The 15,653-nt window shown below is 24.0% G+C and overlaps 1 protein-coding gene across 2 annotated transcripts; it reads right to left on the reverse strand.

The window, feature by feature from the left end:
- Positions 1–952: 952 nt before the first annotated feature.
- Positions 953–14,213, reverse strand: LOC145840933 (ubiquitin-conjugating enzyme E2 2-like). Of its 2 annotated transcripts, none has more exons than XM_082948289.1 (7): positions 14,159–14,213; positions 13,828–13,891; positions 12,174–12,205; positions 8,101–8,178; positions 6,047–6,152; positions 2,168–2,316; positions 953–1,089 (listed from the first exon to the last, which is right to left on the reverse strand). In XM_082948289.1, exons 1-6 carry the CDS (start codon positions 14,180–14,182, stop codon positions 2,168–2,170), a joined length of 453 nt encoding a protein of 150 aa, XP_082804415.1. In that variant the 5' UTR covers positions 14,183–14,213; the 3' UTR covers positions 953–1,089. The 2 variants fall into 2 exon arrangements, with proteins under 2 accessions (XP_082804415.1, XP_082804414.1); XM_082948288.1 differs by having other exon boundaries at positions 2,164–2,316.
- Positions 14,214–15,653: the final 1,440 nt, after the last annotated feature.

Genomic DNA, 15,653 nt, shown 5'->3' on the forward strand with positions numbered 1-15,653 from the left:
AGGCAATTTGAACGTCTTATTAGGTCTTTGAGAAGGCTTCGTTAGCCAAATTCACAACACTACAAATTTTGAAATTTTTGTCTGCTTGACATGCATGCTTTATAGATTGAAAAGGAGTAGAAAACATGGTTAAAAATATGTTAATAATCAAACTAACTTCTGCGTTTTGGAATAATATTAGAAGTATACGTAGCAATGGCCAAAAATATTGAAGTTTTTTGGTAGTTAGGACACTTACTTACATAACAAACATTTTTCATATTTTCTCAACAAATAATTAAGGTTCTCTAACGTAAACTTTTAGTACTCACTATTTAACTTAAGGTCTCAAAAATTAAACTTTGCTGATAACATTTTATTGTTAATATTTTAGTCACAAGTTATGTTCATTGTTGATAGATTTTTATGCATAACAATTCTAATCATTTTTATTTACTATTCAACATGTTTTTTTTCTCATCAACATAAGATTATTGTAAGGCAGATTATTCATTGAAAACTTTTCTTATTATTTATTAAGCAATACTGGTCTCTCAAAGCGATTGAATTTCAAGATCCTAAAAACTGATTTCAATACAATTCACCAAATTAATTAATTATTTTAACTAATAAAAATTCTTGTTCCTATACAACATCTCTATTGGTTTTAAGACAACACATTCTTTGCATTACCAAGATTTAGATATCATATTACATAAGGATTAGAATATTTTAAGCTGAAATCAACTGAACTAATAAAAATAGTATCTTCATGCATTATTATCTTTATAAGAACATGTACTCAAAACACGGAATGTAATATCATGAGCAATTTATCGGTTTTAACAAGATACAACCTAAATATTCCCATATTTTCTACAATACTACTTTCCTTATAAAACATCCAATTTCATAACTTAAAAAGTACCAATTTTATTACCAGCTACATAGACAACAAACGATTTTTCAAATATTCATAAACCAATTTATTTTCAAAATGAAAAAAGAGTATATTTATACATAACAAAAAATAATAAAAAAAGTCCAAGCACGTTATAAAATGGACCACGGCTGGACGAGATCAACCTCACAGATGGACCGCAACTTCACCTGCAATGTATACAGAAATTTGTTAATGTATATACTATATGATTTATATCTTTTGATATATATATATTTAATACTTTAACATACACTATTTATATTTCATTTCTATATATTATCTTTAATAATCTTTTTCAATATCATTAAAATTTCCGAGAACCTGTTAATACTAAATATTTATTCAGATGTTTACTTTTAATAATTGATTTATACTTAGTAAATTAGGTAGAGCAACATGTGTTTTAAGTGTTAATACTTTAATTATTGATTTTATTATTTTAATTTAATATTTATTTATTTTGTATTATTTTATCTTTATAATAAATATATATATCTTACTAATTATTGTTAGTGGCGTATTTGGCATATTTACATAAGGACTATTTATTTATTTTGAAATATTTTTATGATATTTAATTCAACTAACATAAAAGATATCAAACCTACTTAATTGTTGTTGATGGCATATTTGTTTTACATATATATATATATATATAAATGTTCCTTGATATAATTAGAAAATTCTGTCGGAAGGAATTTTTAAAAAATTAAAAAATAAAAACTTTATTTAAAAAATAAACAAAAAAAACAGTTTTTTTTTTGTTTTTTTGTTATAAAACTTTTATTTTTTAATTTTTTTAAAATCTGTTCCGACAGAATTTTCTAAATATTGCAAGGAACATTTCCTGAAAATTTGAGGTAGTTATCTCAAAAAACGTAGGAGAAGATAGATTTTTAGTGATTTCTAGTTATTTGCTGTTTTAGTTTGCGCCTCCCATAAGGATCCTATTGTTGCCTCTGACTTTGACCGGCTATATCTCAAAAATTATTTTGAATTTTTTTAATCTGTAAAAAGCATCTTGTAGCTTAGTATAAACTTTATAAAATAAGATCAAAAACCAAAAAAGGGTGTTTACCCCCCCCCTATGCCCTTAATATAAATAAACATATATATAAATGTATAAAGATGTAACGTTAAAAGGCGTTAAAACCTGAGATTCTGATAAACTAAGCTTATCGGAATATATATATAAATAATATATATAAAATATATATTATAAATAAATATAAATAACGAACCTACTTAATTGTTGTTGATGGCATATTTTGCGGTCCACTCCTTAGCTATTTGCTCGTATTTGCTCCGGTCCTGCTTGAATATCTTGGCGATTTCAGGAACCAGCGGATCCTCAGGATTCGGATCGTTCAACAGGGAGCAAATAGAAAGCAGCACTGAAAAAAAAAACATTTAGAAGTTGTTCATACCCTTTTATGTATGTATTTATCGTATGTATAAAGATGAGGTATGAAATATGTAAATAAGTGTTTCAGTGTTGGGATAAGATTGACAGTAAAACTGCTTTATGGTTACTGAAAATATTTGAAAAATAGGCCTACGGTTATTTACAGATTTATAATAACATTACTTAATATAAATATATTCTCAATATTGTATGTCAAAAAAAAACTATTCAATACTGAACTTGGACTGTCCAGATTTGAATTGAAATATTTTAATTGAAAAGTAGCATGGAAGCTTGAGCTGGCAAACGAATAAAAGCTCTGCTATAATGTATTTGGATCAAAAACTTTATCTTTTACTTACATTATAAAAATGATAAAACCAACAAAAGTGAAGACAGTAAATTATTTTTGGTATTCACCTAACGTTGTAGAATGTGGGAACTTTATTTACAGTTAACTAATTTGAGTTAATGAAATTTAACTTATGAAAGAAACCAGTCAAGATAAAATATTTTTTATGTTTACAAGTTAAAATACAATAATTTTGTACAAAAATAAATGGATAAACTATAAATATATAGTAACTACCAAGTTTAATTATTAAATGACAGAGAGCTTAACTAGTTGTAAAACATTTTAATTAAATGTTAAAAAACAAAACAATGGGTTGATACTTAATTTATTTTTAATTTAAATTATTTATTATAGCCACATACTTTGTAATGCTTTGTCGATAAAAATATTTTAATTTTAACTTACAAGTTAATGCAAAATTTTTAATTCATCACAGTATATATAAATAAATACAGTTGCAATGTTACTAAGCTATAAAAGACACAGGAAAGGAAGTATAAATAAAACATTGATTTATTTTGATTTAAAATTTTTAATTCAATACTTAATGACATCAATATAAATAAATACTATACCACTTCCAAATTAAAATATTAAAACTATATCAACAAAAATTTTAACTAAACTAACAATATTTAAAATTTTATGAACCATAAATAAACTTTATTGTTAACTTATTAATGGTTTATATATAAATATATATATAGATATATGAACGTCACTAATTAAATATTTTGTTGTTTGTTTATGAAATATACTTTTTAAACTTTCAAGTTGAATAAATATACTAATTTAGTTTTGTTTTAAATTTATAAAATATAAACTAACGTCTCAGTTTCCCTTTTTTCAAATTTAAAATTACCAGAACAATACCTTCAATTTATTAGATAGATAATATATCATATTAGCTCTGTCATTAACACGAACAACTAATTACATTTTCGGACGGTTATGATTACCAGAACATTTTAAGTGAATATATAAATAAAAAATAAAAAAATTGATATTTGAAATTTAATAACACTTTTTAAGTTATTTGCAAAAACAATAACCTGTAACTTAATATTTCCCTTGGCTACTGTTTCAAGTTGATAAATAATTAAAACCTTTTCAGCTTTTAAATTAAAAACTTTAAAACATTTTTGTTATGCAACGTTTAAACCCATGACAGAATTAATATTTATTTTACTTCTTTAGTAATTGCGTACATCTATTAAAAATTATAAAAATTGGGGAACTTTTATTATTTGTCGAGTAATTGTTGAGCTTATATTATTATAAGGAACTAAACTAAATATTTATAAAAATTTTCAAAAGAATTCACTTATACTTCCTTATCTTGTATGTCATAACATTGCGTAAAATATTTACAAATTGTTTATCAAGAGTTTCTGTTTAATCAAGAAAACCGATCGATTTATTTAACTTTTTATTTTTGTCTTCAACTTTAACACTACTTTTAGTTGATTTAAACTGTCTCTCCAAAAGTGAAAATTTGTTTCATTTCATTTAAAATAAACAGCTTATTCAAGGTTTTTAAACTTTAAAACTTATTCAAGTTAAACTTTTTGTTTTGTTTGATGGTAACATGGTAACATTCAGATTAATATTTTAGTTTTTATTATTCAACTTTTAGAAACTAAACTCATATTTTTGGAGACTAAATAACATTGCTAAATTGAACAAAAGAATGACATTTCAACCATTAATATCGATTGTGGACTTCAATTAATTATTTTCTTCAAGGATCAATTCACAAAACATTTAATTCTCAGCAAAAACACACTTCAACTTTATATTTATTATAGAAAAACATATACAATAGAAATTAATATTAAGAAGTTTGAATTTAATAAGCTTCTCAAGTTAATAAACATATCAATTTAGTTATTAGACTTTGTACCATACTTATTTCTTCTTAATATTCAAATTTGTAATTGTTAAGTTAACTGTAAAAACTTTCTGACATTTTTTCCTAAAATATTTATTCAAACATAAATCAACTTTAGTTTAATAAATGATCTAACTTTTTCAATTAATAATTTTTACTTAACTTTATTACTTCCGAACTACTTTTTATAACTTAAATTATAATTTTTATTCCATAATGTCATAAAACTAAAACAAACCAAGATAAAAAATACTTGGTATTACTTTTTAATTACTTTTTTTTTTAATTACTTTTTTTTTTATGTTACTTATCTAATTTTACTTACTTAGATACATATATCACAGCTTCCAAAACCTATTTAGCAATTATAAACTTAATAGCATAAATATCTAGCAGTTTTTTCATCAGGTCAATTATATTTTATTTTTCGGGCAGCTTTTGAGTTTATTTTTATTACTCTATCATGTAATAATACATTATTATTTTTCAGTTGTTTATGCAGTATTTAAAAAGGAACTAAGAGTTACAAAATCTGTCAAATATTCAGTAAAAAAAAATATTAACTGGGTATAGTTTTTTATAAAACCTACTTACTTCTCAGTTAGTAAAATACATTTTAAAATTAATTAATTTTTTGCTTGCTACATAAAAATCTTTAAAAACTGAGTATTCAGTATGCTTTTAATGTTTTTTTTTCTTATACAAGCAATTGTAAAATAGATAGCATCTTTACCAAGAGTTGTATGTACACAGGGCATAAATGTTCCTTTATAACAGCAAACACTACCAAAACTATTATTTCAGTATACTTGAGACTAAAAATTAGTAATGATGACTTAGTCATTAACTGGAAAGTTTTAGCACTGAGAAAATAACAAATTCGAAATAAAATACAGCTAATAAGATTTAAAAATGTGATCCAATTCTAGCTTTATACAAACGAAATGAACTTGTTGGTAATTGTCAACTCATTTGTAATTGCTAGTTTTAATAATATTGAACATTTCTGTGAATTAGGTCTATTTTTGAACAGTCAATTTAATGATAACATTGTTTCAAGTTAAAACTTAACTTTATCACCTATTCAATCGACGCTAGTAAACTATCCTCTTTAACAAAATATTGGAGCAACTTTTTTAGAAAAACAGTAGCATTTTATTAGCATATGCAATACACTTATATAAAATCAATCACTTTGCAGCTTTATTAATCACCTCCAAAAACCGTGACCACTAAATATATGTATATACATGATTAACTTATATTTAAACACTTTGAAAAAATTTTATTACAATAATAAGTAATAATTATCTTTAGAATCTATAAGTGCTCTGTATACACTAATATTGATAAGTAAATATAGTTCAATAAATATGTACACATCTATCAATTATTTTTAAAACGTATAAGCACTAGTGACCATTATGTATTTAAGTACTTAATAATTTTTCATGTACTTTAAAATTAAATTACCTTTAGAAACTGTAAGAGCCGGTGACCACTGTGATCTCAAAATGTCCAAGCAAATCGAACCATTTGAGTTGATGTTTGGGTGATAGATCCTTGTTGAGAAGGATATCTGTTGAAATTATTAATTTTTAGATGTGCACAAATTATTATGTTTTTATAAATTTCAAATGTAATATCAATAAGCGAACTAATACATATCTACTTTTTGAATGTATTTGATAGATAACGATTAAATTAAGAGATCTCAAAAGATTATTTCACCATGCGGCTGTGCGTGAAATTTAATTTTAATATTTTATTTAAGTTGTTTATTAATAAATAGCTGATACTTCTGTAGGTAATTAATAGTCTGATTTTTTTGAATTTTTTGTATGTTTCATTATTCATTTACGTAAAACTGGAATTAATCAGACTGAAAATGTTTGGTTAAACTAATTTTTCAATAAGCATGGAAGTACTTAATGAGTTTCTATATTATTACTATGTTAGGATAAATAATGTCAGGCAGTTACTTAAATAATTAGTTTATATTAACTTTCTATTTGTTTTTGAAGTGATTAACCAAGGTGTAATTTAATTCTATACAGTTCAACAAATTTGTGTATTTATCATAACAATTTATGATTTGGAGAGATGTTGTTGAATCGAGTTTTTAAAATTAAAATGCCCAAGTCATGAAAAATAAAAAGGATTAGTTAAACTGATTGACAGAAGATTAGATAAAGAAGAGTTAGTTTAAATAAATAATGGGATTATTTGACCTTGAATATTATAAACATCTTGAATTTTTAACTATTACATAAACCATCTGTTTTTAGATTTAAAGATTTGAAAAATAATAGTAAATTTGATAGTAAACCTAAATAAATTTTAAAGCTATCCAATTAACTAGTGTTTAACTACTTGAAACATCAGTAAATGCAACCTTCGAGTTGTCGGCTTTTTTTTTATACATTTGGAAATTTTCACAAAAATTTATTGTGCAGAATTTTAATTTGTATAAAAAATGTTTCATGGAGTCACTTCTTGATTTTATGTGGTTCATATTGTAAAATTTCTTGAACTTTTAGCTTTTATTTTGTATAAACTAATGACTGCCTCCAGATTTTTTTAATATTTAAATATAATAAATATTTAAGGGGTTAAGTTAATGTCTATTTTACTAAATTCAAGATCAAGGTTTCCAAAATTTGCAAACATCAGGGTTTTTGGAAAGTTAATGAAACTGAGCTTGGGAAACCCTGCCCTAGATGAATATTTTTTTATTGTATTGGGTTTATTTTATAAGACATAAAGCTTGTATTTATCAAGCAAAATGTTAAAACTTGATATTCAAAAAACCAACAAATAAATAAATAATTTTAAGAAATTGTAAAATAATACATATACTACAATAGTACTTCATACAACGTCTATATATAAATAAATAAAAAACTATAACTTATTGGACAAATATCTCAAATATGGAGACAAGAAATTTTTTTAAGAATAAGTTTCAAACTATCATGAAATACTTACAACAAATAATTCTCTTTACTTTACTTAAAAGTTCCATGATTTTTGTATTTCCATTTCAAAACTGTGGGGCAAATAATACTAATATGAAACATGACATTGTTTACAATGAAAAGTTTGAACTAAGAATTTTTACTATTAATTATTTTTTTTTAATTGTACTAGTTGGTAAAAACTGATTTTAATATTATTAAAAAGACAACAAACCATTCTTGTTTTTATGCATAACATTCATTGTTTAAATAATCAACCAACATTAAAACATTAACTAATTTCAATTAGAGCACTGCAATTGTTTGAAATAGAACCGGAGTTACAAATATTAATTATTATGCAAACAAAACTAATTACCTTTGATGGTTGTAGTAGATGCAATTAATTTTAATATCATAAATTTTGTACATTTGAATCTTAATTCAAGCATATAATTATTTTAGGGGCTTGAAAGGTAGTTAGTTGGGGAACTTAAAACCACTTAACTCAGACAAAACTATTAAATATTAATAATTAAAATAAACAATACTAATACAATAATAAATTACCTTTGGTGGCTTGAAGGGGTAATCAGTGGGGAAATGGATGGAGAGAAAAAAGACCCCACTCTGGTATGGTGACTCATCCTGAAGATAAAATTATTTTAAAAAATTATCAGATATGTCAGTTTAAAAGGTGGCCTACTGGTTTTTAGCAAGTTTCCTCCAAATTTTAAAAACAATTTCCAGGTTTTTGAAAATTTTCCAGGTTTTTGAAAATTTTCCAGGTTTTTGAAATTTTTCCAGGTTTTTGAAGTTTTTTCAGGTTTTCCAAATTTTTTCAGGTTTTCCAAATTTTTTCAGGTTTTCCAAATTTTTTCAGGTTTTCCAAATTTTTCCAGGTTTTCCAAATTTTTCCAGGTTTTCCAAATTTTTCCAGGTTTTCCAAATTTTTCCAGGTTTTCCAAATTTTTTCAGGTTTTCCAAATTTTTCCAGATTTTCCAAATTTTTCCAGGTTTTTGAAATTTTTCCAGGTTTTTGAAAATTTTCCAGGTTTTTGAAATTTTTCCAGGTTTTTGAAATTTTTCCAGGTTTTTGAAGTTTTTTCAGGTTTTCCAAATTTTTCCAGGTTTTCCAAATTTTTCCAGGTTTTCCAAATTTTTCCAGGTTTTCCAAATTTTTCCAGGTTTTCCAAATTTTTCCAGGTTTTCCAAATTTTTCCAGGTTTTCCAAATTTTTTCAGGCTTTCGAAATTTTTCCAGGCTTTCGAAATTTTTCCAGGCTTTCGAAATTTTTCCAGGCTTTTGAAATTTTTCCAGGCTTTCGAAATTTTTCCAGGCTTTCGAAATTTTTCCAGGCTTTCGAAATTTTTCCAGGCTTTCGAAATTTTTCCAGGCTTTCGAAATTTTTCCAGGCTTTCGAAATTTTTCCAGGCTTTCGAAATTTTTCCAGGCTTTTGAAATTTTTCACGTTTTTGAAATTTTTCCAGGTTATTGAAATTTTTCCAGGTTTTTTAAAGTACACGTATATGGGTCATTTTTTGTTTTAAATTAACTTAAATGTAAAAAACGGTGTTATATAGTATAACAACATTTAAAAATACTGTAAAGCTGCTTAAATGTGTCATTTTAAATCAAAAATTTGATGACAACAAAAAAAATTTCTTTTGATTTTTTTTTTGAGTAAATTCAAACTTTACTATTTATATGTAAAATTTGTTAAAAAATACAGTTTTTTTTGTAAAATTTATGCAAAATTTTAGGTTTTTCCAGGTTTTTTGGTGACTTTTGTTCAAAATTTCGGGTTTTTCGAGGATTACAGGTTTAGTGGCCACCCTGTAACTAAGAAACTTATTTATTTTATTTATTATATTAACTTTTGATCAGCAATAGAAAATAAAAGTAGTCAAATGACTTAATCTCCTAAATTGTAGATAATTATACAAGTAAATTAAATATTAAAAATCAGTATAAAATTAATATTAAATAGTATGAAACATTTACAATTAAAAAAACATCAAGAAATATAAAATATTAGCTTAATTTTATAAATATAGTCTTGAATTGATAGTTGGCTTATTAAGAAGAACACTACCAGATTAAACCCTCACTTACCATTAAATTTAAGTATTAAACTTAATTTAAGTTATTTTGATTTTAGTCAAACTTTTATGATTATTGCCATATTGCTAGTAAATAAAGAGTTTGGTTGTAAATCCCATATACTATTTAAGTATATAATACCATATAATACTATTCAATGATCTCAAAGACAAGATAAAACTTTTTTGAGGATATTAACTCATTAAGTAAAAGCTTTGTAATAAAAAAAAGAACAAAACCACAGTAAAAATATCACATTAAACTAATGGAAATGGATTCAACAGATTTACTATCAAAATATTTATTTGAGTTAATTCCAATTTGTTTGAAGGTTGGCCTAACTTGTGCAACAAATTCTAGTGCTACAAAGTTTTAATTTTTATGTTTAATTATTTATACCTAACATTTAAAAGACCAAGTTAAACAAGGTTTTAAAATGATTACCTTTAGTTTACAGATCATAAGATGAAAAAAAAAAAAACATTTTTAAAGTTGAAAGACAATGCATAACAATCAATACCACACATTTGATAGGATACAAAATAGTCAAAACTTTAATTTTATTTTTACTCATAACAATGACAAAATGAAAGAACTTTTATACTATAATAAGATTAGTTTAGTCAAAAATTTATAGCAATAAGGCAAACAGAAAAAAAAAACTTTCACAACTGTACTTGCATAGACTTAAATGGATTTTTAAAAGAAATAAATTTGAGTTAAACATATTTCATAAACTTTGGTTCTAGCTCTCAAAAAGGCTTTTTTTTTTTTATTATCATCAGGTAAACACCACAATTATAAACTTATTTACAGCAAATTAAATACAACTCATTTCTTTATTGACTTCACAAGATAAAAAACAAGTTTATATCCATTTTTTTATGTAGCTTGAGTAAAAATTGTTTTCCTTTCAATTGGTTAACAATAAAACTGTAGAAACCATGGAACTGAATAAAAACATGCAAATTTTCCATGCTTAAAATAGTAAAATGGGTGGGTTCTAATGTGGTTCAAGTAAAAAAAAAACAGAAGGTAAAAAAACTGTGTTAAATAGTATAAAAAGATTGAAAACATACTTCTAATGTATTTATAAATAAAAAATTTAGGATGACAAAAAAAAAGTCTATATATATGGCAAATTTTTAGTGTCAAATCAATATATTTCTACTTGTAAAATCTGTTTAAAATTCCAGGTCTTTTAGCCTAAATTGTCAAATTCTAGGTTTTTCCAGGTTTCCACGGTTTTTGGCAACCCTTTTAAGTTCATACTAAAAGCTAGATTATTGAAGGTAGTTTTTTAATCAATTAATAAAAACTAAAATTTTTTATTTACAGCTTTATAAAACTCCTTTAAATTTTAAGTGAAAGTGGAACTTAAGTTAAGATTGGTTTTATTATCTATTTGCAGCTATCTTGTATAAAAAAATTGCATAACAAAATGTTTGATGCTTATACTTTTCAAGGGGTGTTTAAGGTTTACCAACTCAGTATTTTCTCTTAACTGTAATTTAAACTTTTATTTCGTACTCAGTTTCCCTAAAAACTAATGTAAAATGTGCATTAAGTTCCCATTTTTTAAAAACAAACATTGAATGCAAGCACTACAAAATAGTAACATTGTTTGTTCAATCGGAGTTGATCAGTGTTTACTTTACCATGTAAGTTAACATTTTTCATTCAGCTAGTTTGGGTTTATAAATATAAAAAAAATATTTAAACAACCCTCCTTAATATTTCATATATTAAATAGCGTTTAATTTATGATTTTAAATTAACCCAAAACTTAATTGACTCAAAACTATCTTACAGTTTATTTTTTTTTGATAGAAATTTGTCAATTTAATTAAAAAACAAAAACCAAAATGGTTAAACCAAACCAGCATAAATAATCAAAACCTTTATTTTTTTTAAATATCCATCTTATATCTTTCAGCTGGCAGGCCAAGTTTGATTTATTTAACATAGTCATGAAGTTATCTACTATACTAACAACTAAATAAAAGCCTTACTTAATGGTTTATGAGCTGCATATAATATTTTTCAAGAAAAAAACTAACAACTTTTCACAGTATGCAGTTTTGTTTATATAAACATTAAAACTTATTTTAAACAGATCATCTTTCTCAAAGGTTACTAAAAAAGTAAGTGATTAATAAACCTTATAATAAAATAACAAAACCATTTTACTTATTAATTTATTTTATTCACCCTAATTTAGAATTACTATTTGGTTTATCATAGAAAGATGTCTCAATTATTAAAAATTACTACTACATTTTTGTACAAAAATACTATAACTTTATTTTATAAATATAACTTTATATGATTAATACCTGCTTTATTTTACAAATTAATTATTTTACAGATTACTGATTAACAAAACAAGTTTATTTATTTTACTAACTTATCATTTTACTAAAATAGACACTATTACTTCTTTTTATATAGACTTACTTAATAAAATTAAACAAATATAAAATTAAATAAACGTAAAAATTTAAATTAATATAAAACTAAATAAATAAATATAAACTCACAGGCCCCATGATTGTCGCCTGCCAATGGAACACTGAAAAATTTATTTATTTAAATAAATGTTAACATTTAAATATGTACAATAAAAACTTTGACACTAAGCAACTAAATTCTATTATATTAGAATAGATTTATTTACTAGTCTATTCTAATGGGTAATTGTACTTGAACTAGTTCAATATTTTGAGTTTGTTTATTAACTCTACTTTCCTGTACATCTATGGCCTATTTTCAAATTGTTAAATGGTTTTTTAACTTTGAAAATACTTTAAAACTTGTTAAAATATATTTTAATTTTAGTTAAATAAGTTTAAGAGTAGCATTAACTTTTATTTTTAGTTTTAAGTCAAATTTCCCATAAATTATTATTTTTTTAATAAGCAATATGTTGGTAAAAATCATAGAATCATCTTTAAAAAAAATAAAATTTTGTTTCCTGAAACTAAGTGCATCCCTCCCTGATTTTTTTTAAGAATGGGTAATACTATAACAAACTTTTCAACAAATTTTACTCCAGTTAAAAATTCACACACCCAAACAGCCTATTATGGTTAAATCATAATTGTTTTCTGAGAAGCTAGATTAATTTTAGTATGTAGCAAATTGTGGAACAATTTCACTTTGTTACACTTGTGTTGAAAAACTTTTCTTTGGCAGCAATTTTGACTATTAATTTTTAATTTTTATGCACCAACAGATAGCAAAACACTGATATTTACTTGATAAAAAAATTTTAAATCCAAAAATTTTTTTTTATTAATAATAACTGTAAGCAAGGTACATCTATAACTATACCAACCTATTCAAGTATTTTAAAATTTAAAATCAAACTTTAACTAACATTAAAAAATATTTTTTTAAACAAAAGAGTTCATTGTTTAAAATAAAATGTTCCCAACATATTTAAAGTTATTAATTCCAATCGCACCAAGTAATTCACTGGAGAAAACACAACCTTTTTAACTTAAAACTACCAACAGATACAAGTACTTTAACAATTTTTAAGTATTTTTATGAAAACAAACTGAAAGAATTTGTTATATATGCTTCTAATGACTATATTGAAATAATTTGACTGCATCATTCACTTTAGTGGATATAAAAAACTGTATATGCCTGTATAAAGTGTTTGAAGTTTTTAAGCTTAAAGAAAAAAAATTTACTAGAAAGGTCAACATGCATTTTTAATTTGTATTAGTTGTATTTAACAAATTATATTTCACAAACATCCTTTAAACCTTAATTTCAAGTCATTATGAAATGTAGTTTAAATTTTTTTTACAATGAACTCTATTTAACAATAAACTCTATATCATAGAAACAACCAATCTGAGTTTACAGGGTCCTAATTCAATTTTTATTGGTTAACTTTTATGGTAGCACTATTTTAAAACATTTATATCTAATTGACAAAAAATTATTTGTATAATAAAATTGGTCACAATTTGAGTCACAATTTCATAATAACATAGGAGTTTTAGTTATTAGTATGAAAAATTGACAATAAAAAAACTTAAAATCCGAGTGTAGAGGTCAGTATTTCAAATGCATGTTGAACTCAGTTTTTTAAACAAATATATAACTCACAACAAGAATCAACAAGTCAAAAATTATAAAAATTATTCAAGTTTTATAATTTTTAGTTTATTAACTTACAATCAGAATCAACTGGTCCCGCGGAACACTGTGCTGGTGGGTCCTTGTTCAAGTCAGCTAACTCCTATTATTAAAAATATTATAAATTTGTGATTTATTTCTTATAACTGTTCATAGTGTATTTTTTATTTCTGAACTATTAAAATAGGTCTGGACTTAAACAGAGAATTTTTAGTTCAACTTGAGTTAACAGTTCCTTAATAAATAAACTATTTGAAAACGAATTCATTCTAAAATTATTGTATGATTAATATTTTATTAATATGGATAAATGTCAATTACAACATAACAAGGGTTTAACTTTTAATTCATTATTTATTTGCAAACTAACTTTCCTAATCCTTTTGAGTGCCATTTCAATTTGTTGTAGATGTGGATTTAAAAAAAAAACTGTAAAATTATAATTTGTTAGTTTATATTAAATTACCATCATTTCTTAACTGTTAAATTTTGTTTAATTTTTTCATTTGAACAGATTGTTTATGCATGATTTTCGAAAATGTAGCTTATTAATTATTAAAATGTTTCTTCAACTATTTACACATTTAATATATATATTGTAAAAACAATACTCAAATATTATTTTTTATTATTTTAATTCCTTTGATACTTTGAAAATTGTGTGTATTCATTTACTCATATCAAGTAACAATATCTATACATGCTATAACTAGGGAGAGTAGATTAACTATTTAAAATTTGTGTTGACTGTGGGTGTTGAAGTTTTTGTTGAACTAATAAATTAATTGAAACATGAATATTCTAGAATTAACTTTTGACCACTAGGTTTTCTAAGAAATTCTATGCTGTTCTATGCCAGGACTTATGGTAGGCTTAATCATTCTGGAACTTTCACCAACAATTATATAAAATTTAAAATAGTCCATTTGATATTATTATAAAAAAACCAAAAACCTTGTAAATTAGAGGGTAGCTACTCTTATGAGTCTAAATACTATGCTGAGCACCATATTTATATCTTAAATAAAAATCAATAAACTTCAAAAAACCAGTATAATTTAAGTATATAAAGAAAATTGGTTATAAAATCAAAATGTTGAAACTAGAACTACTTAATCTTATTCAAGAGCTAGAAATACAAAACTAGCCTGAAATTTTAAAAAAATCTACTATTTAAAGCACTGGCTTGAGTAATCTAAATATTTTCAAACTGCTTTGAGTTATCCTGAGTGTGTGGCCAACTTGTAATAGCAATACTTTTTTCAAAACAATATAGTATAATATATATTTGTTAAGTGATTTTGTAAACTGATTTAGGGATTTATAACTTATTTAAAAATATAATTTGGTAAAAAGTAATACAAATATCTAACTGTTTTTTGCAATGGAAATTTTCAAGTGATTTTACTACTACAAAAACACACTTTATTTAAATTTAAAAAGTACTAAATAGTTTATACTTGGACAAACTTAAATAATAGTTGCAAAATATTTTTGAACAATATTGTGTTGATGAAACAGACACTAGTTATTTTTTGACTATATGTTAATTACATATAAAAACTAGAGATAATGCGGAAGTATTTAAGTAAGAACATTTAACTTAGTGGTTTTGTAAATTTTAGACCAAAGAACATTTAGAAAATAAACATTTAAACATTTCATACATAAATTAGACTACCCCAGTATTAACTTTAGATGTTCATTTATTGAGCAAGACTTCCACAAATTCTAAATCATTATAAGTTAATAACACAAAAATAATGAAAAACTCTACATAGTCAGCCCAGCCATTGAGACATTGGTCTAAATCTCAACTTATAGATTAAATTTAATAAGATTTTTCTTTATTAACCACAATACAT

Source organism: Thalia democratica, chromosome 7 (genome assembly GCF_965202585.1).
Source record: "Thalia democratica chromosome 7, ktThaDemo2.hap1.1, whole genome shotgun sequence".
In the NCBI taxonomy this organism is placed as follows: domain Eukaryota; kingdom Metazoa; phylum Chordata; class Thaliacea; order Salpida; family Salpidae; genus Thalia; species Thalia democratica.

Coding starts and splice junctions, on each gene's coding strand:
- LOC145840933 (XM_082948289.1), bottom strand. CDS start 14,182: ATGGCACTCAAAAGGATTAGGAAA. Junction 13,892..14,158: donor CACTCAAAAGGATTAGGAAA/GTTAGTTTGCAA, acceptor TTTTAATAATAG/GAGTTAGCTGACTTGAACAA. Junction 6,153..8,100: donor ACCCCTTCAAGCCACCAAAG/GTAATTTATTAT, acceptor TAATTTCAACAG/ATATCCTTCTCAACAAGGAT.